The sequence below is a fragment of the Notamacropus eugenii genome, chromosome 3, assembly GCF_028372415.1.
Source record: "Notamacropus eugenii isolate mMacEug1 chromosome 3, mMacEug1.pri_v2, whole genome shotgun sequence".
Lineage (NCBI taxonomy): Eukaryota > Metazoa > Chordata > Mammalia > Diprotodontia > Macropodidae > Notamacropus > Notamacropus eugenii.
In genome coordinates, this window is record NC_092874.1 from 37061379 (window position 1) to 37083508 (window position 22130).

Genomic DNA, 22130 nt, shown 5'->3' on the forward strand with positions numbered 1-22130 from the left:
CTCTCCAAAGTTACTACCTGTCTCTTAGTTGCCAGATCCAACAGCCTTTTCTCAATCCTCATTCTCGACCTTTCCTCAGCCTTTGACGCTGTTGACTCCTTGATACTCTGTAGATTTCAAGGACGTCACTTTCTCCTGGTTCTCCCTCTACGTTTCTGCCTGCTCCTTCTTTGTCTCCTTCAAAATCACACCTTCTAACTCTGTCTCTCAGGATTCATCACCATAGTGCCAGAAGGTTATCTCTGCTATTATACCTTTCAGGAGACTTTACATAATTTTGACATATACGTTAAAGATGACTTCCTAGAAGAGGGCTGTTGAAACTGTATTTTGAAGTGGCCAACAAACTAGAAGCATAGTAGGATCTTGTACTATGTCTCTGAGTCAATTATGCAGCAGTCAAAAACATGGTCCACCATGGAACATTGCTAGAAAAATTTCTCTTCTCTATTCAGTAGGTGAATTAAATTACCATCTCTATGCTGATTATTCTCAAACCTACCTATCCTGCTCCAATCGTCTCCCAGCTCCAACTGCCTTGCAGACATCTCAAACTGGATGTCCAGTTGACATCTTAAATTCAACACGTCCAACCTGAATTCATTCTCTCTCCCCCAAATCCTCCCCTTCCCCACTTTCCCTCGTACTGTGGAGGGCGTCATCATCCTTACAGTCCCTCAGACTCACAATCTAGGAGTCATTCTGGATTCCTCACCATATCTCACTCCCCTCCCTCCACCACATTGAGTCTGTGGCCAAGTCCTGTTGATTTCACCTTTTCAACATCTCTTGAATATGTCCCCTTCTCTCCTCTGACACTGCCATCTGTGGTGCAGGCCCTCATCACCTTACCTTTGGATTATTGCAATAGATGGTTACGGGTCTGCTTTCCTCAAGGCTGCCCACCCTCCAATCCATCCTCCAGTCAGCCACCAAAACGATCTGCATGTCTGACCATGTTGCCCCCCCCCAAACTCCCGTGACTCCCTATACTTCCAAGATCAAATAAAAATGTCATCTGTTTGGTATTCAGAGCCCTTTACAGCCTGCCCTCCTAGCTTAACAGTTCCTGGCATAAACTGAGTGGCTCTGGCCTCCTAGCTACTCCATGGACACGATATTACATTCCTCTGCTCCATTTTTTCTGGCTGTCCTCTATGCTTGGGGCATTCTCCTTCTTCCTCTCTGACTACACACCCCCTTGGTTTCCTTTACATCCCAATTCAAGTCCCATCTTGTACTGGAAGCCTTCCTCAATTCCTCTTCATTATTTATTATAGTTCGTAGTTTTCCCCATGGGAGTGTAAGCTCCTTGAGAGTAAGGCCTTTTTTGCTTATTTTTGTATCTCTCAGGCTTAGCACAGTGATTGGCACATAGTAGGCACTTACTTAATGTTTATTGATTTAACTGACTGCAAGTCACTTGACCTCACTGAGGCTCAGGCAACTCTCCAGGACTCCTATCCTAAGTCACCAGCAGATTGTGAGAGGGATCTGTGTTGGTACCAGGAATTTCCCATGCTAACAGACACAAATCCTTTGCATTCTTGTGTATTCCCCTCACGACCCTTCAATGTTAACTGCATTCACATCTCTTGACAGATAACCAGAAACATTGCTGATTTTCCCCTCTTATTCTAAACTGTTGGGAAAAAACAAAAACCAAAACTGTAACTCCAGATGGAGCCAGGGAAGGTGTTGAGAGCTCTTAATCTTTCAAAATACTGAAAGCCATTTTGGTTTGGTGTAAGCAGTAACGCAGTCTAAAGTAAAGAAATAAATCAGAGACTCACTGATTTGTGAAAACTGGCTGTTTGCTTAAAAACCTAACATGGCTACAAACACTGTCATCTCCTCTCAGTCCTCTGATTTCCTTCTGCCTTTCTGTACCTGGCTGTGGGATCCTTGGCTGACTGGTTCCTCAGAAGTCTTGAGCTAAGGGCTGAAGGGTTGGATATCAATCAGTTCCCATGAACTAAAATTATCAAAAACCTTATGATGAAAATGAAGCCAACACAACCCAGAGATTACATGTCAGCCAATCTCTTGGCTGTGGTATGATCTATTCTTAAGAGGGGATAGGGGCAGCAAGGTGACTCAGTGGCTAGAGTACTAGCCTTGTAGTCAGTTGGACCTGAGTTCAAATCTAGCCTCAGATACCTACTACATGTGTGACCCTGGGCAAGTCACTTAAACCTGACTGCTTCCAAAAAAAAAAAAGTAGTAGGTTGGATGGAGAGCTGGCCTTGGAGTCTAGGAAGATCTGTATTCATGTCCTTCCTTTGACGTATCTTGACTGTGGGACCTTGGCCATCGATCTAAACAACTCTCTTCAAAGTCAACATTTTTTAGTAACTAGAAAACAAATAAAAAAGTTAAAATTTAGTTAAAAGCTTTTACTGGTATGGGAGAAATATCATAAAACTTTTTAATGTGAACACATCACTTCACACAATGAAAAACTATTTACAATGTGTCGCTTGCAGTTTGGTCACTTGTACATTCGACAGACAAGTTTGCAGAAACGCTCTGGCAGAAATCACACGCATCTTGAGATGGAGGCCTGAGGATGGATCGCTCGTCTTCCTTGTACCCCATGGGGTCTCCCAGAGTGCCCTGAGGCTTCAGCGAGCACTGTCCAATTACATTCTCCTTTTTAATTATGGCTCAGCAAGCATACCCCACCCCAAATTGTCTGTCAACCTAATACTTCGGATCAGCAGAAAATCACACATCCAGAAAAATGTGTCGGCTCTCCCCACCCCCACCCCACCCCCCCAACACCATTTGTCAAGCCACGCCAACTGTAATTGATTTGTTCGAGAAATACGAGTTTGTTTCTCAATGAAACTATGATGAATGATCTGCTCTTTGCACTGTTACTGAATTATGACATCTGTTACACAAATATAGTATATTTTGGCCAGTAACATAATGTCTTTTGAAACAATTTATTTGTCTTCACACCCAGAATTGCTACGTACATTCACAGTTGTAATGAACTATCCCATTTGTGCTTTAAGAATCCAAATATAATTTTCATTAGTGAGTGCAAAGCCAGTCTGTCCCGTGTGCCTACAGTTGGTCCTAGAGTTATAAACTCCATAATGACTAGGCAAGAGCTCCATCATTCTCCGTTTTCATCGCTGGCTTTTTCCGGGATGACCTCCAGGCTCCTCCTCGTCTTGGGGGCTGAGTCTGAATTCTGAGTGCCTGGTTTGTTCAGTCCACAGGAGACAGCAGCATAATGGATTTGTTTCAGGTTCTCCAATGTCTCGTTTTTAGCATATTTCAGAAGATCGGCTTGACCCTGGAAGAAGTAATGCAAAGAAATTAGTTATGGAAGTCTCAGCAACAGCAGCCTGGAAAGGAGGCGGCTTGTCCACCGTAACCAAAGCATTCTGAGGTAGGAGATACCGCGTTTCTTCCTCCCTGGAACGGCATCGAAATGGTTGGATCAACTTCCAGAAAACAGGAGTCTGGTTTTTCCCAAACTGTTTTCAAGAGCATTCCTGAAGGAGTCTGGGAAATAAAGATGTAATATGTCTGGGAAGAACACTCTCCCCATGTCCATCACTTCCTTGATCTTTCACACTCCTACTTTTCTTTCTTGTGTTATTTCTCATCCTTCCCCCAACTTTTCTTTCTTTTAAAATTTACTTTTTGAAGCCAACAACAGCTTTCCCACCAAGGTTAAGAGCTGTTACTCATCCGTTTGTGCCCTGGGATATATTTCATAACCAAATGTTTAGGCCTTTTATGACCCAACGGGACAGTAAGGGGTCCCTGAGGATGAGACTGAGCCAGGATGGCAAGATTTCAGGCCCGGATCTTCTCTTGGCTCATCTCAGAGACTCAATGAAGCAAAGAAATTCCTACTTTTGGTATGGGGATGATGCTGGCAAATGTGTTCAGTGAACTGTGAGAACAGTAGAGAAATCAGAAATTTAGAAAATTAGAGAAAAGGGCTATTTGGTCAAACTAAGTTGTAGACCTTGTGTCGATCTGTACTTTCATAGGGGGATCTAAAACAGTTTGACAATTATATTTCAATATAATTGGCTTCCTTTGTAATCCTACATATTTTATTTTATGTAAAACCTAATACTTACAAGGGGCCCGCCCTTAGGTTTTACTAGATTGCCAAAAGGCTCCATGATGAAAGAAAGGTCGCCTACTCCTTGCTTTAACATACCTTTCACTTCCCCAGTGCCGATTCTCACCCTACTGGTAATAATCCATCAATAATAAGATGATCAAGTTTAAGGCTCACAAAGCGCTTTACTGAACACATGATCTCACCTGGATTCCAACACTGCTCCTTTATAGGCGAGGAGACTGAGCCACAGAGAAACGGAATGACTCTGCCGGTGTCACAGAGCTAACAGGCACATGGAGAAGGACCCACACCCACAGCTTTCTTACTCAAGTCCAGTCTGCTCCCCTACTATCCCATGCTGCCTGTCAAGATGATGCAGCCAGTCCACATCTCAACTGCTAAGACTTCTGTCCGTGCACTTCCATACATTCTTTCTGTAAGATCAACCCAATGGGCTGGAAACTATTCTTTACTTCTTTTAAAAAAGCAAACAAAAACTCAGTTTCCCCATCTTTCCCTTGGTGGAAGGACAGAGGGTTACTCACAGGCCTCATTGTGCTACTGATCAGACCAGGAGGTTTGACTTGCTCCATTTCCAGCCCTGGGTTGGTTTACCTTCTTTCAGACAATCTAATGGCTCCCCACTAGTGGGGGCTCATCACTGTGGTACTGAAGCTAATGCAGACACTCAATCAGTACAGCCCACAGCACCTTAGGACCCTTGAGCTCAAGAGTTTGGCCACACTCTGCCTTCCTGGGTGCAGGGATGTTGTGTGTGTGTGTGTGTGTGTGTGTGTGTGTGTGTGTTCATCCTTCATTACCAAAGAAGCCCATGCCATCAGAAATGATGACATGACTTGCACTTGACTTTGTTTTGAGTGAGGGAGGGCTGTGCAGGTCACCAGCCTCACTTGTCCTCCAGAGCCATCTGAATCCAGTGACCAGATATTCATCAGGATGACTGAAGATGACTCAGGATGAGGCAGTTGGGGATAAGTGACTTGCCCAAGATCACACAGCTAGTGAGTGTCAAGAGTCTGAGGTGAGATTTGAACTCAGGTCCTCTTGACTCCTGCACTGGTGCTCTATCCACTGCACCACCTAGATGCCCTCTCAATGGGTGGAGGAAAGGCAAAAGAAGACAGAGACAAATATATAAAATATATAAACATTGTAAATTAGAGGCCAACGTACATTGGTAAAGAGAATTTCCCTAGTAGGAACTCCACATGACAATGAAATCACAGGTCTAGAAAAAAGAAAAATCCAAGACACATAGAAAAGTGGTACAAATGCAAACTTGAAAGAGCCATTCTCCTACTGATAATTAAGTGTGCAAAGGAAAGGAAGGAGCATTTAGCAAAAACACAAATGCGATCAACAACAACCAACGAGAATGCTTCTTACTATAACAAATAAAAGAAATGCAACTTAAAACTCAAATATTTTAATTCTCACATTATCAAATGGGCAAAGATGGCAAAAGACAAAATAGTAAATGTCAAAGGGGCTGCCAAAAGCCTGGCACGCTGATGTATAGGGAGTTATAAATCGGTCAAACCATTCCGGCTTGTGCTGTCAGTGGTGCTCTTCTACTTCTTTGTTACAAAGAATGGGTTTTATAAGTGGAAAGTGGGACTTCAGTTTTTTAAAAGCAGCAAGAAAATAAAGGAAGGAAGGAGATAAAGAGAGACAAAGACAGAGAGAGACAGAGATCCTAAATAAGTTTCATAATCCATTGTGCCACTTCAGTAGATCAGAACATGAGTTTTCATCTAGCTTTGCCACTAAGTGGGTGGCCCCAGCCATGTCACTTAATTTCCCTGGCATTCTATTTACATGGCCATAAAGTTACATTATCTTTAGATTTTCTCTTATTGTATCCAACCACACCACCAATAGTCTCAGAACTCCTTGCTCTGAGACAGAACAGAAACCTCAGTTAACAGAAGTGTTGGTGTAGGTGTGTGCTAGCACACCCAATTTTCCCAACCCTTTGAATGCTTCCTGCATACCAGTGGATGGCTGGGGCTGCCCGTCACTTACATACGCCCCACTCTTGCTACACTACTGATCCCCCTCCCTCTCTAGTCACGTATGCCCTGGATGATGCTCATCCGTAAAGAGCCAAAGCTCTGTCCCTTAATGGACGTTAGTTAGTGAATGGTCATATTAATGAATGGAAAAGCTGATGTGGGGCTGACTCCCCTCACACCTTCTGCTTCTCTCCTCTTCGGTCTTCTCTTCCTTTCCTTGCTTTCCACCCATAATGCCTTTCTGCTTACACCACCCCTCTTGCCTCTCTCACTAGAAGTGTTGCCTTCCTTCCTCCTCACTCTTTGATCCTCCTCATGACCCCACCCCCTTCCTTTTCCTTTCCTGGAACAATCTGTCCCTCTTCTCTTCAAATTTTGTGGTTTGCCCCTAAATTTGATTCCTGTAAGAGCCAGAGACTCTTTACACTGGAGTTGCTTTGGGGAGTCTTTTGTCATGTAAAGTCCTTCTATGGACCTGATGTCCAACAATGCACAGGGCCAGCTAAGGAGAGAGACAGGTAACGACAGGGTCATCGGTTTCCCCTCCCTAGCAGCCAGCTGCAGGAGAACTGAGTTTTAGCTCCTGGGGGGACAAATTGCAGGGTCATTTGAAGCTGCTGGGAGAGCTGAATGAACACAGTGGAGGCTATTTACCACGTGCTATGTCTGATTTCCCTGTCATATACAAGTCCTTTAATTAGTGACTATAAAAAGACCTCAGTTCTCTGGCTTAAGTTTGATTGGATACTGCTTTTCTTTTTTTATTTTGCTATTCACTGAACATGTTAATTTAAAAACTTTATTCACATCTCAAAACCAATCAAAAATATCTAAAGATTTCATTGAATGGATGCTTGATTTGGGGACAGTTTTAAATTTCTCTCCAACCTTAATAATATAATACATTTTTAATACCTAAAATAATAACTGGACTTTTGTCCAGCATAATTCAATACTCCTAACAACAACTATTAATTGAGTTCAAGGTAGGATCAGGAAAAGGTGATGCAACGACCATTGCTTCTTTCCACTCGCACAGCCTCTGTCCTGCTTCTATAATACTAGGAATGCAGGGCTGGCTCAATATTAGGAAAACTATAAGCTTAATTAACTATATTATTAACAAAATAAATAAAAATCATATGATTATATCAATAGACACAGACAAGGCTTATTAACAAAATGCAACATTTCTTTCTGGCAACAATACAAGAAAGCGTAGGAAAAAATGGACCTTTGCTTAAAGTGATAAAGAGATATCACTAAAACAAGTGCCACCATTCATTATATGTCAGTCCTTTCCCTAAACATTCCGGGGGCAAAACTTGGATGTCCACCGTCAGCACTTGTATTTGGCACTGGAAATACTGACGATAGCAATAAGAGAAGAAACAGAAATTCAGGGTAAAACAATGGGGAAAGAAATAGCAAAATGAACAACTTTTATGGATAATAATAATAGCCAGTATTTACACAGCACTTTGAGGTTTGCAAAGCATTCTCTGCATGTTAACGTATTCAATTAGATTTGCTCAGATGATACAATGGTGTATTTAAGAACCAAGAATCAACTAAAAAAATAAATGGAAACAATAACGCCAGCAAATTTAAAAGATACAAAAGAAATCTACACGAATCATCGGCATTATCACATAATACCCATAAAAATCATCAGGATGAGAAATTCCATTTAAAATAAGTACGGAATGCTTCAGAGTCTGCCTACGAAGACACACATGAGAGCTACGTAAATACAACAACGAACCACAGTCCAAGGAAATAGAAACCTAAGTAATTAGGAAAATATTATCTGTCCATGGGCAGGAAGAGTCAAAATAATAAAATGGCAACAATGACTCCATTATTTACTTATTCATTGCCACACTAATTACTACCAAAAGATTACTTTGTAGAACCAAAAAAAAAAAAAATAACGAAATTCATACAGAGGCAAAAAGTCAAAAATCTCAAGGGAAATAACGAAAAGTAGAAGTGAAGGGGGGAGGAGCAGCGTTAGATTTCACACTACTCTACAAAGCAGTAATTCTCAAAACAATCTGGTATTGGGTAAAAAAACAGGGATTGACCAATGACACAAACTGGATACGTAATACACAGAAGCTAAGATACCTAGTATATATATAAAAGCCTCAGCTGCTGGGATAATGACTCACTATCTGATAAAAACTGCTAGGAGAACTGGACAGCAGCATGGAAAAAATAAGACTTAGGCTAACACCTTACACCTTACATCAAGATAAATCCTAAATGCATCTGTAACCCACATATAAAAGTTATCTGTCTTCAAAAAATGGAAAAAAAATTACCTATCAGCTTTCTTGGAGGAAGAAAAGTTTGTGATCAAAAAAGGTGGAGAGAGGATCATAGAAGATGAAGTAGATAATTGGGATTACATAAAATGGAAAGTTTTTGCACAAACAAATCCAATAAAGCTAAATGAGACACAATTAATTGGGGGAGGGGGAATCTTTGCAAATAAGGTTCTCTGATAAAAGTCTCATTTCCAAAATGTACAAGGAACTAATTCAAACTTATAACAATAAGAGTCATTTCCCAACTGATAAATGGTCTAAGGATAACTGTGTGGTTCTCAAGGGAAGAAATCCAAGCTACCGATAGCCATATAGAAAAATGCTCCAAATGACTACTAGTTAGAGAAATACGCATTAAAACAATTCTGAGATTGGATGTCCCATCTATTAGTCTTGCAAAGATGACCAAAAACGAAAATAATAAGCGTTGAAAGGGCTGTGGGAAAACAGGCACAATGATGCACTGGTAGTAGGCCAATGAACAGGTAAAGCCATTCTGGAAAACAATTTAAAATTATATAGAAAATGACTGCCAAGTCTATGCCCAAGGGATCGAAGAAATAAGAAAAGTTCCTATACACCCAAAAATATTTAGGGCAACTCTTTTTGTGGCAGTAAAAAGTGGGACACCAAAAGGATGGCTGTCGATGGTGGAATGATGAGTAAGTCAGTCAGAAGGTGGTGGAATGCGACCGTGCTCTAACAAAGGAGAAAACAGATGATTTCAAAGAATCAGGAGAGGACTTGTATGAACTACTGCAGAACGAAGTGACCACAAGGGAAATTTATACTGTAATACCAATATTACAAAAATGGGCAAATTTTAAAATTTTAATAAACTGATAAAAAATGAAATGAGTACAACCAGGAGAACAAGTTGTACACCACCACCAACACTACGATGACAAATGAATTTGAAAGTAAATGATGATCAGCACAATGGCCGTCCATGATTCCAGAGAACCAAGGATAAAACAGGCTATTCTCCTCCTAATTTAGGGTACAGAACGAGACATCGCTCTGCGAAAAGCCAAGAAGGAATTTGCTTCGCTTGACTATACATACCCACTACCAGGAATTTGTTTTTCTTTTATCGTTTTTTTAATGGAGTGGAAGAGAAAGAAAAAAGTTTTCTGTTAATTAAAAAAAATTAGAAAAGTGAAGGCACCATACATTTGGAACATGGCATGCACCTTCCGATGAGGTCACTGGGTTGTATAGCGTTGCTCAAACATTTTATTGTGTTACCACGGATCTCTCATGGATTAGGGCATAATCTTTAATGTTTTAAAAATAAAAACAAAACATCAAAAAAATCTTTAAAAAAAAATTACCCCCAGTGAATTAGTTCATTGATATGGGGTAGCTGGTAAGTAGTTAATTTAATTAATAGTAAACAATGTACCTGACAGAGGTTCATCAGCAGTACTAAAAACACCCGAGCTTCTCAGGGTTTCCCCTAAAAATGTGAGAGGAAAACTCAGTGCTACTCTTGGGCCTCAGGATGTACTGAGGAAAGTCACCCTGGAGGGGCCACTGCACTTACATGTAGATAGATGGCAATATCCCTGGACAGAGAACAAGCTCCTTGAAGGTAGCTTTCATTTGTAACCCTAGCATAGTGCCTGTCACATAGTGGGCACTTAACAAGGGCAAGACTTTTTGATTCATTGCTTGATTAACTGGATGGTCCCTGCCGTCGATGACAAAAGGAGAACAAATGGGAAATTTCATCCTTGAAGGCATCAGATTCAAATGCAATTTTTTTTTTAGCAGAAATGAATTCAGTCCCAAACATTATGACTATGAGAGATAACTCAAATGGGAGACTCAAATCATGTCTGTGATGTTCCTGCCTTAATGCTGATGTTTGAGATCAACAGGAACATTATGGAAATTAGGCAAGATGAGACACAAAATCAGGAATCGGGTGAATGTGCTGCAGTCAGAAACTGATAATATTCAATAACACTCTTGCCAAAACGACACTGAAAAGGGCATTTACTGAATATGGATGAGCTCGCAGTAAGGAGGATGAGAAAACGAAATAACAACGACAAATGGTTGGGTAGGCTTAATTTCATCAGGACCCTCGAAATGCAATGCATTGGGAATAAAGATTGTTTATCTTACATTAGGAAAGAAATGGGCTCCTGTTCTGCTCCCTGAAAGACCAGAGGATGATGCGCTAAAATGAGATTCTTCCAGCTCTTTCAGATGAAACTGCCATCAACTGAATGTCAAAATTAGAAATGGCAGTCAACTGTAAGCAAAGGAAGAACAGCCAAAGCTGCTAGAACCGCTGCTCTTATCAGACTTTGCAAAATGCTAATACATATTTTTAATGGGATCATATCCATTTGGACCCAGTATCTAAATCCTTATTTAGTCATTTATACCTAACAGATTTTTTGCCCCATTGCCTTTTTATCAAGGCTAGACACTGCATAAAAAATACTGATTCCTGAGTTCAGACTGAAAATGTCCTTATGACAATGTGGTAAAATGGAAAAGAACACTGGATTTGGAATCAGTAGGCATGGGTTCAAACCTCACCTTCATCACTTACTGGGTTCTGTGACCCTGGGCAAGTTAATTCCTTTCTGTGGACCTCAATTTCCTTATCTGTAAAATGGGGTGGTTGGACTGAATGACCTTGAAGGTTCTTTCCAGCTCTAAATACATGCTCCTACGACCTGGTTACTGAGTTTCCCAAGCTTAGGCAATCTGTTTGGGGACTATGGCCCATGTTAGGTCCATGAGGCAGCTAAATAGCTCAATGAAGAGAACACTGGAGGTGGAGTCAGGAAGACATGAGTCAAATCCCTCTTCAAACACTTATTAGTCATATAAGTCATGCCACCGGTCTGCCTCAGTTTATCCTCTGCAAAATGGGGTTAATAATAGCACCTTTCTCCCAGGGTTATTTGTCATTCATTTGTCCCAGAATACCAAATGATATTTGTAAAGTGCTCCGCGATCTTTCCAGCATTTTATAAATGATACACATCGCTGCCATGAACGTAACAGCACACCTCTGTAATCTGCTTTGTCGTTTTGCTCACAGCAATCTAGTGATGGTTCAAGTACTGCTAGTCTCACCTGACAGATGAGAAAGCTGAGGATCAGAGAGGCACATGGCTTGTCAGAGCCCATACCCTGGTCTACTCTGAGTGTAGACCTTCCCTACAGTGAGACCAAAGCAACCTCCAGAGCCTTCTGCAGTTATGGAAAAAGATGTCCCTTAAAATAACAACAGAAGCCATCCATCTATGTAGTTCTTTGAGGTTTGCAAAGTACTTTACAAATGTTATCTCACTGGATCCTCATAACAACCCCTGAAGGGAAGTGCTATTATCATCATCATCATCATCATTATTCCCATTTTACAGATGAGGAAACTGAGGCAGGCAGAAGTAAAGTGACTTCCCCAGGGTCACACAGCTAATCAGTGTCTGAGGTCTCATCTGAACTTGGTCTTGCTGACTGCAGCTCCAGCAGACTGCTCACAGCACCACACAACAACCTTTTATTTTACCAAGTGTGTCTGTGACCACACTAGATGTTTCTCAGGGTGTGAATCTGCCTAGTTCAAGAATGATTCTAGAGGAAGTCTACGCACGTTGCCTTCTGTCACCTTCTGTCTGATGCGTATAATTTCAAGTCACTTTTGGCATCGGCTGCTTCAGTTCATTCAATCGAACTCACTGAGCATTTCTTACATGTCTGCAACCTGTCAGACACTCTGTTAGGTATTGCAGATACTAACACAAAAATGAGACCTCCCCAGCCCTCAGGGAGCTTATGTGAGCACAACATGAGTACTGAAGTCAGGGTTACTTTAGATCTGGACCGGAGGGCTTCTGATTGCAAACACATTTGGGAGTATTTTCATTCTTGGAAAACATCTAGCTCTGTCCCGTTTGGACCTTTCTAAGTGATGTGATCTAAAGACTGTCCTGCATTTGGTCTCTATTTTCAATGACCTTGGGGGCAAATCATGAGGACTCTGACTCTGACCTACAGAAAATATTTGGTAAAGACAGGGGCCAGTGGCCGCCTGTTTGCTGCCATGGCTCCCTAAGGCTCCAACAAGGCAGGAGCACATTGAAACCTAGCATCATGGCTGCAATCATGCGTTTCACGGCCCATGAGAAGGAATTTTAAGACCACAAAGAAGATAACTGCCCCAAGTGTGGCTCATGAGGATGAAGAGAGAGAACATTTCTAAGGAGCACTCAACATGACTTTCCAGAGTAAGTCACATAAACTTTAATACTCAGTGACCTCAAGACAAAAGTGGGAGGGGAGAGGATCAATCGAGTAGTCAACAAGTATTTTCAAAGTGTTATCAGGTGCTGGCACCCTGCTGAGCTCTGGAGAATTTACAAACACACACACACACAAAGAGTCCCCCTCTCAAGGAGCTTACGCTTTAATGGGGGAGACATGAACATCAATAGGCATATACAAGGGCCATTCAGAGTAGATGGAAGGGAGAGGAAGCTGGGGGTATGGGAAAGGCCTCCTGAAGGAGACAAGGTCAGAGAGGAGTTTGGAAGGAAGCCAGGGATTTTGAAGGCGAGGTGGAGAGCGAGAGTAGTCCAGGCACAGAGGACAGAGATGGACGATGGAGGGGCCCAAGGGAGGAACAGTAAAGTAAGTAGGCTTGTAGTCAACAGAAAAGGATAATAGTCACAGAAGAAGACTAGGAAGATGGGAAGAAGCTGGGTTATAAATACCAAAGAGAAGAGTTTCTAATTGATCCTAGGGGTAATGGGGAGCCAAAGAAATTTACTGCGCAAGGGGCAACATGGTCAAATCTGCACTTTAGGAAACAGTGGGGAAAGGGAAAAAACAGAGATGGGAAGAGAGATACAGACAGACAGACAAGAGACAGACAGAAAAGCAGACAACAGAGAGACAGAAAGAATAGTTTGACTAAAGGCTTAAAGTGGAGGTAGGGGATGAGAGAGTTAAATAGAATGGCCAGTGCCTAGAGGATAAAAGGCTGGAATTCTGGTCCTCCCTCCCTCCTGCCTCCTTCACTTACTCTTCAGAGGATTACCACAAGCCCTCCCTCCCTCCTTGCTGGTTTAGGCTCCCCAGAGTTCTGCTCTAATTCTTCTCCTCTTGGGTAGAAACCCCAGGAGAACAGAGGGGGGCAGGGGAAGTGTTCTGCTTAATTTTGGTTATCTAATCACCTTCTGGCTAATCCCTCTAAGGCCTCCTTGAAACCAAGCTCAGCTCAATTCCCCTTTATTCAATCACTTTTCCCCCCTAAACTAATTCCACTAAAGTCTCTCTCTGTCCCTCAGGCCCTAAAATGGTTTGGGTGTGAGGGTTGGCGGTAGATGACCAAGGTGGGAGAGGAGATGACCCTAGGTTCCTTCCCCAATTGACTTCCAGAGGTAAGCGCAATGCATCTTCTGCAATGCATCTTTCTGAGAGGAGCCCAGAATTAGTGCTTTGTTTCTGGTTCCATTTGTTTGTCTCTGTTGGCCTGTAAACACTAGCATTGAGGGGGTATTAGCCAATACAGTAGGGGATATCCATCTTCATCTCTTCATACTGCCTAAACACCGATGGCCATTTCTCGTCCAGCCACATTACTGGCTTTTCTTTTCCCTTGTCATACATTCCTCTGAGAGAGGAAACACGGCAGAGCAGACTGAGGACTGAGAGATGATAGGAGAGTCAGTGATTGAAAAGATGCTGAGGCCAGAGATGGAAGGCAGTATAAAGAAAGAAAAGGATCACCGGTCAAACGCTACAGAGAGTTTATTGAGAATGAAGCTACCAGATTTGGGAAGTGGGAGCCACACTGAGAACTTTCACTCAGTTTCAGTTGACTGGATGGTGGAAGTCATATAAGGAAATTTGCATATAGTTAAGTACTTTTGTAAAGGCAGCTGGTTTTGGAGTCAGGAAGACCTGAGTTCAAATACAGCCTCAGCCACTTCTTAGCTGTGTGACTCTGGGCAAGTCACTTGACCTCTGATTGCCTGATAAAATGAATCCACTGGAAAAGGAAATGGTAAACCACTCCAGTATTTTTGCCAAGAAAACCCTGAATGGGGTCATGAAGGGTCAGACATGATTGAAAAGACTGAACAACAAATGTACTTTTATCCAGTTACTTTCGCATGTTGGCTCCTTCGTTAGACTGTGAGCTCCTTGGGAGCAGGGATTGTCTTTTGCCTTTCTTTCTCTGCTTATTGGCAGTAGCAAGTATAGGTAATTTTTCTTCTTTTTTTGTCACTAAGACCTGGGTTCAAATCTTGCTTCTGTGACGAGTCAGTCATTTAAACTCTTGATGACATCAGCCAACTTCTCAAGACTACAAATTACAGATACGTTGCTTATTTGCAGTGCTGAAGATTTTTCTATACTGGGAATTCCCTATACCAATGAAATAACAGGTCAGGCCTAACCTCCCTCACAACAAAAGTTCAACTGTCCCTTGTCCTACATTTTTATTCCACTTTGGGTCATTCCACTTTGTCACTCATGAAACAGAGCAGCATGACACAGGTTTAGAAGTCAGGTATCACACAAGAAGGGATGAACAAAACTGGGTTCCAAACTTAGTTCTGCTATTAATTGAAACAAATCATTTCAAAACTGGTGAAGAATCCAGCCCTTAGTGACCATTCCTTCTTCCCAATGAACATGTCAAGCAGGCCTAAGCTGAGGTTTAGCCCTTAGAAGATGTTTCTCCAATTCCTACAGCTCACTCTTAATTTAAAACCAATCAATGGTCCTGTTTCTACAGCACTTTAGGGTTTTATGAAGAGCTTTCCTTACAATGACCCTTTAAGAAGCCACAAAGCCAGGTTTGGAACTGAGACCTTCTAACTCCCAACCTAAAGAGTTCTTGGACCTATAAAGGCCACGCCTTTAAGAAGATCCATAATTCCCTTAGTGTGCATACTTTCTTAACCAGAAGATAGTCTATGAGTTGTTATGGCCTACAAGATCCACCAAGAATCAGAGCTAATCTAAATAGTGATGAACATTTTTTTTTACTGGCCTTTAAATTATTTTCGGACAGTCTGTTTTCTCTGTCCTTATGTCTTGGGTAACTCATTGTCTTTTATTTGGTGGAAAAGGGGGGAAAAGAGATAAAGATGTGAGGGGATGGGGCTGCATAGATGGTCCTTCAATCATGCACTATAAGTCCCCAGGGCTATCATTCTCTCAACACATAGAACCAACAGGGTGACCATCCCACTCACTTCCTGCCCCAAATGGACTCTCCCAATGGAGGTGCTCAGTGCTCTTCATGAGCCTGCAGAAACCAAGTTCTTTCCTTTCATTTTCTTAACACAGAAAGATTTTCAAATTGCTCAAAAAAATAATAGTACAGTCAGAGATTTAAAGATGTGGAAACTGATGTAAAAATAAGTTAAATATAAATCATGGTGAGTCAGAAGAGAAAGTGAGGAGGAGAAACATATTCCTTAGTTCTAATCTTGGGCTCTGATCTGTAAATAACGCCACTTGGTATAATGGCAAGAGAATCTGACAAGGAGACAAGTCAGGAGATGAAAGCATTAGTTCCAGCTCTGCTACTAACTAAGCTGTGTGACCCTGGACAAATCATTCAACCTCTGTGAGACTCAGTTTTCTTATCTGCGACACGACAGGACTGGACTCGATCATTTCTAGTAGCTTTTCTTGCTCTAAAGGTTTATGATTCTAATCATTTAATTACAGAATAAATCTGCTGTAGAGAAGGGAACAGATTTCACAAATGGCTAGAAGAGGAAGAAATAACCTTTTTGAGGTTGAACTTTATAGAACATACCCCTGAGCTTCATTACTACTTGGCTTATTGCAAGAATTTGGATTTAATACAGGTCAACTCACATTTCCTCCAAAACATCAACCAAAAGGGAACAATATGTACAGAACAGTTATCCTAAGGGGGTGGGACTGGCCCTGCCTTACCATTCCCTACACCATTTAAATAAAATTCTTCTTCTTTTCTTTAATTCCCCCAGATACACACACTACTTAGCCAGCCAAATAAATTAGAATCCAAAAGAGAAAAGTCAGTCAGCTATCATTATACGTACTATGTTCCAGACTGTGGACAAGAAAGAGTTTTAATAAAATGACAGGCATACGTGACTGTAAAGCAAGGGGATAGCAGACTCTTAAGTGTATAAAAACGGAACTTGGTAAAAAGAGAAAAGGGTAATGAACAGACCAATTTTCAGGGTGGAAAATGGCTACTAATTTTGTAAAGCTCTATACTGGCTTGGAGGTTGTCCATTTGGAAAAAAAGATCTGGTGCTTTTAAACAATTGAAGACTTCATATTTTAATATATCCTTATATATCCTTAAGCCTTGTACCTCATAGGCAATTGCTAAATATTTATTGAATTGAATTAACTATACCATGTGGCTGCTAAATAATTTCAGTTCAGGCTGTATTCATAGAAATATGATAACCACTTCATAGGACATAATAGTGTCAGTGAACTTCACATGGGCAGAGCATATGTGGGTGTTCAGTTCTGAGTACATCACATTTTAAGAAAAAGATCGACAAAAAATGACTATCTAGAGAAGGGTGAAAGTTACTTTGGACAAGTCCCTTAGCCTCCCTGGGTCTCAGCTTCTCTACCTTTAAAATGGGGGAAGATCAACTAGATTACATCTAGGTCCCTTCCAGCTCCAAACCTATATTCCTATCATGGTCTAAAAACTAGAAAAAGGAACTCCTGATGTTTATCTTGGAGAAGAGATGATTAAGGTAGATTTAACAGTTTCTTCAGGTACCTGAATGGTTATTCCATAGAAAGTATGGTAGCTTCCTGCTGTATTACTCCAGAGGCCAAGACTAGAATCTAGATACCCACAAAAACAAACAGTTCTTGAATCATCCAATGAATTTGGATGTCCCTTCCAACTGGGAAGACCATCACTCATCCACTCCTGCCCATCCTGGATGACCTTTGTTCAGATCCTACCATAAGTTTGCCACAGGATGTCCAGAACAGGGCCAATGGAGAGAAATGTTAAGAAGGCAGACTTCGGCTCAACTTAAGTTAAGATCCTTCTAACTAAGGCCAGAATGATGGCCCAGGTTTCCTCCTGGTAGTGACTCCCTCAATAGTGGAAATAGTCAGATACTTTGGAAAGTATTCTTACAATGTGTGGGAGACTGATCCAGATGAACTCTCAGGCCTCTTCCAGCATAAAGAATCTATTACTCTTAGGGACAGCTAAGAGGCCCAGTATATAAAGCACTGGCCCTGGAGCCAGGAGAGAGACAAAACTAAAGATGTAAGAGAAAGAGGAAATTATTGAGAGGCAATAAAGGATAGAATCAAGGGCCTTGAGAAGAAGAAAGGGATACCTCTCTTGCTGGGAGATGGGAAAGCAGAGGCACAGAAGTATGTAGCACACTCCCCTAGGTCTTAAGGAGTAGGACTGGGCTAGTTAGTGAGTCAGTCAACAGTAAAACCAAAATCCATTTTCATTGTGAATTTTTAGGGTTGCTGTTTACCAAGCTGTAACTCATTGGTCTAGAAACAGAAGATTTAGAGATAGAGGGAACATGTGGAAGAAGGGGGGAAGGTGTTACAAGAAATGTGGAAAGTGATTTCATTAAGTGAAACGGGTTTGACATGAGAATAGGGAATTAAGCCTGACTGGGAAGAGGGACTTTGTATGAAATCAAATAAGAAAATGATTCTGAGTCACAGGAAAAGGAGACTGAACTTAAGGGCTGGGAGAGGGAATTATAAGATGCAGCTGGGATAATGTCTTCACAGGCTGGAATTCAGCAGAGCAGAAAGCCACGGAGATGAAAGGGCTGAGAGGAGCCGGGCATTTTAATTGGTTCAAGTACTGAACGAAAACCACTCTGGTGTACCATTCAGGTTCATAAGGCACAGAGCTACAAGTACAAACTTCTGAGACAAAACAAGAGAAAAACTTCAGCTTACACACCACATTCCTCCAAAATGTCAACATAATCACCGAGGGCTAAGTTCCGCTCCAAACCTGTTTTGTTACAGAACATGAGTTCTCTGGTGGAAGAGGCCTTGACTTGGACAATTAAACAGAAGCTGATGTAGGGTTTACGAAAGCAAACGTATCCTCTAAATGAGAGATTTGAGACCATGAGATCTGGCCCTTTCAGTTTTACAGATGAGAAAACTGAGAATCAGTGAGGTTAAGCGACTTCTTTTGCGTAACCCAGATGGAAAGAGGCAGAATTGGGATTTGAACCAGTGTGAGCAGACCCTCTGACTCAAAAGCCATCATACCTTCTACCATACTGCTTCCCATCTAGGTTAGGGCTTCTTAACTTGGGGTCTATGAGCTTATTTTTTAAAAAAATATTTTGATAATTGTATTTCAATACAAATGGTTTCCTTTGTAATCCTACGCATTTTATTTTATGCATTTAAAAGCTTTCTTTTCACAAGGGGCCCCTAGACACCAGAAAGCATCTAGGCAGCAGTAGCCTGATAGATAGAGTGCTGCGTCTGGAGTCAGGAAGACCTGAGTTCAAATGTAGCTTTCAAATGCTTTCTGGTTGTGTGATCTTGGTCAAGTTCCTTTTCCTCTGTTTGCCTCAGTTTCCTCAACTGTAAAATAGGGACAATAATAGCACCTACTTCCCAGGGTAGTTGTATGGATTAAATGCAGAGTGCCTAGCACACAGTAGGTCCCACGTAAATAATCGCTAGTATCCTTATTAGATTGTCAAAAGAGTCCATCACACACAAAAAGGTAAGCGCCCTGTTCTGGTGCTCCGTTCTGATAAGGGCACTCGATGCCCTCTCATCCGTTCCAACTCTGAGCTGCTGTGATTCAGAAAATTTGCATTGCTGTGGAATGGTACCAAGGACCCCTTTCCTCATTTCCCTTCAATGGGGAGAATGGTAAAGCAGTTGCTTCCATCTTAAACTGTTCAATTATATCTGATCAAGTTCAGATTAGTTTTTGGGGCACTGGTAATCATCATTCTCTGATCAATAACAATCACTTCATACCCAGCCACAGGGACCGACTAACATTAAAATATCCTGAAAAAAAGACGGCAGGGTGCTTGTGAAATTTACAGCACACCAACTAATGGCTCCAGTCTACCCTAATAGCCTGCAGGGAAGAGGGTTCTGCGTTAGATTGGGGCATAGGTTCAAGTGGCTAGTGATGCTCAATGCTGAGAATGCCCAAAAGGAGCAAGATTAGGGCCCAGAAAATCAGCAGGAACAACTCTGGACAGAGGAACAGAGAAAACCCAAGGTTACCTTGAGGATGGTGATGTTCCAGGTAAAGCTCTCCACTGCTTTCTGAAGTTTCCTCTCCTTCAAGCCTTCCCTTGCCCCAATGGTGTGCAAGTGTTCATGGAACTCCATGGCTGAAATGAAGACAAGGAATGCATGATTTCTGGATTTCATCAAGGCTTTCCCAAGCACTATAGTGGTTTTTATAACAACTTAGATAAGGAGATAGGGCTGCCCCATGACTGCCCTCTGGAATCAGTGAGGAAAGACAGGAGTTCAAATGTAGCCTTGAACCCTTTCAATTCAAATCAATTTGCATTTAACAAGCACTGATTGCCAAGAATATCAGGGAAAAAAGGTTCCCTGCCTACAATGAGTTTACAATCTATTTATCACTTAAAGTGTATATGCCTTAGGCAATTCAATCAATCTGCACTATCAAGCACTTAGTAGATCTCAGGACCAGAAATGGAAAGAAAAAGCAAAATTATTAACAGTCCCTCCTTGAGATGCTGAGTGTCTGAAGTCAAATTTGAACTCAGGTCTTCCTACTCTAGGCCCAGGATCTGTCTACTTTGACAACAGCTACCTGATAATATTTGCAACCTACAATGGTCGTTCTGAAGATCAAATGACATGATATATACAGAGTACCATGCAAATCTTAACTCTTAATATTTGATACTACAACTTGCAAATCCAAAGGCTCTAAAGTTAATTCCAAAAAAAGTTTCAGAAAAGAGCAGTTAGGTTGGAATGAGGCTCTACTATTTCAAGGTAACAACTATGAAGGAGGCCACTGAATTTGTTGACTTGTTAAATGTCAAGAGCACTAATTTGTAACCATATCTCTACATATCACTTTTGCACCAGAATTGTTGAAAACAATCCTTTTGCAATGATCCAAGTGAGGTTCCTTTAGTAACTACATTATCTGATTAACTCTCATTACCATGCGCAAAATTAATTTCTGGCACAAAAGTTTAATTACCTTGAGAACGACAGGAGATTATTATTGATGTTGGAAATTATGCCACAGATAAAAAGAAGCCTGCAAATCTTAAATTCTTGAATAATTTATGGTTCTAAGCTTTGATATTCCCCTAGTTTAATCTTCTTTAAGTAATTGTGCATTTTATCCTAAATTTTCAATTATTTTCACAGAGAATCGTAACTATTTTAAGACAGCCACCCAGTTACTCCATGTCAACAACATTGCCACTGAATTTCTCATCAATACCAAGAGGAAGACCTTGTCAGGAACAGGTTGCTTGACTCTTAACACTAGACCTTAAGCCACATTCACTCATTAGAGATATTCAACAGAGCTGACTTGGCACAATATGCATGACCCAGGAAATCAAAGGTGGATGTAGAGACAAATGGAAGGAAATCCAGAGAACAATGAGTCGTGAGAACAATGTTTGCCATCAGCTGCTGCCCTATGGCAGAAGTCATTAACCTGGGGCCATGCTGAGACCCTCATTGAGAAGTTATCCAGTGCCAGAGATCTGACTGGCTGATGAATTGTGCTGAGAGATAGGAGCCTTGGATGATCCCACAGCCAACACTCATGGGAACTTGAACTCAACAGAACTCTCTTTCTTCATTGGTCATGATCTGTTTTTCAAGTTGTCTTTTGTGGAAGTCTGAGGGTCTGTCTCTGAGGGCTCAGTGTCTCTAAGGGAATGCTACAAAAGAAGCACATCCTACCCTTGGATGTTCTCAGATGAGCAGAAAACTTAATTTCACTTCGACATGTTACTTGCACATTTTATATGAACTGATGGATGGTATGCTAACCACCACCACCACCAGTGGTTAGCACTATCATTATTTACACAGCACTTTAAAGCTTGCAAAGCACTTTACAAAGATTATCTCCCTTTTATCCTATCATAACACTGTAGGTGCTGTTATGAATATACATTTTATAAGTCAAGAAAATGTGGCAGACAGAAATTAAGTGACTTGCCTAGGATCATAGAGGCAAATCCTGAGGAGGATTTAAACTCAGATCATCCTGCCTCCAAGTCTGATACTATCAGTTATACTCTGTAGCACCTTCTTTACTTTTAAATAGTTAGAAATTACATTTCTAGCTATTTATAAAAATTTAGATTTTTTTTTTATCCTTTTCAGGACAGCTGAAGAGGAGAGGAAAGATGCCATTTTCCTTCAGTGACAATTTTTTAAAAAATTATTGATACATTTTGTTTAGATGCAACAAATATTTCTTAACAGACACCCAAAGAATCTCTTTTAGAAAATCCATTTCCTGAAAAAATAGTAAAATTCTTCATTATTAACCACAAGGAGGCATGTAGCCTTTAATCTTAACATTTTGGTTCTAATGCTGATCATTTAATTAAACCAGAATCCTGTTGCTTTTCTATGTTGACTTTATAT

The 22130-nt window shown here is 41.2% G+C and overlaps 1 protein-coding gene across 2 annotated transcripts in view; it reads right to left on the reverse strand.

Moving 5' to 3' along the window:
- Positions 1-2375: 2375 nt before the first annotated feature.
- Positions 2376-22130, reverse strand: part of PLCL2 (phospholipase C like 2) — a 318760-nt gene continuing 299005 nt past the window's right edge. For both annotated transcript variants that reach the window (XM_072651235.1, XM_072651236.1), the window contains exons 6-7: positions 19746-19855; positions 2376-3310 (exon numbers count right to left, since the gene is read on the reverse strand). In XM_072651235.1, coding sequence (XP_072507336.1) covers positions 3128-3310; positions 19746-19855 — 293 coding nt within the window. In that variant the 3' untranslated portion in view covers positions 2376-3127. The remainder of the gene's footprint in view (positions 3311-19745; positions 19856-22130) is intronic.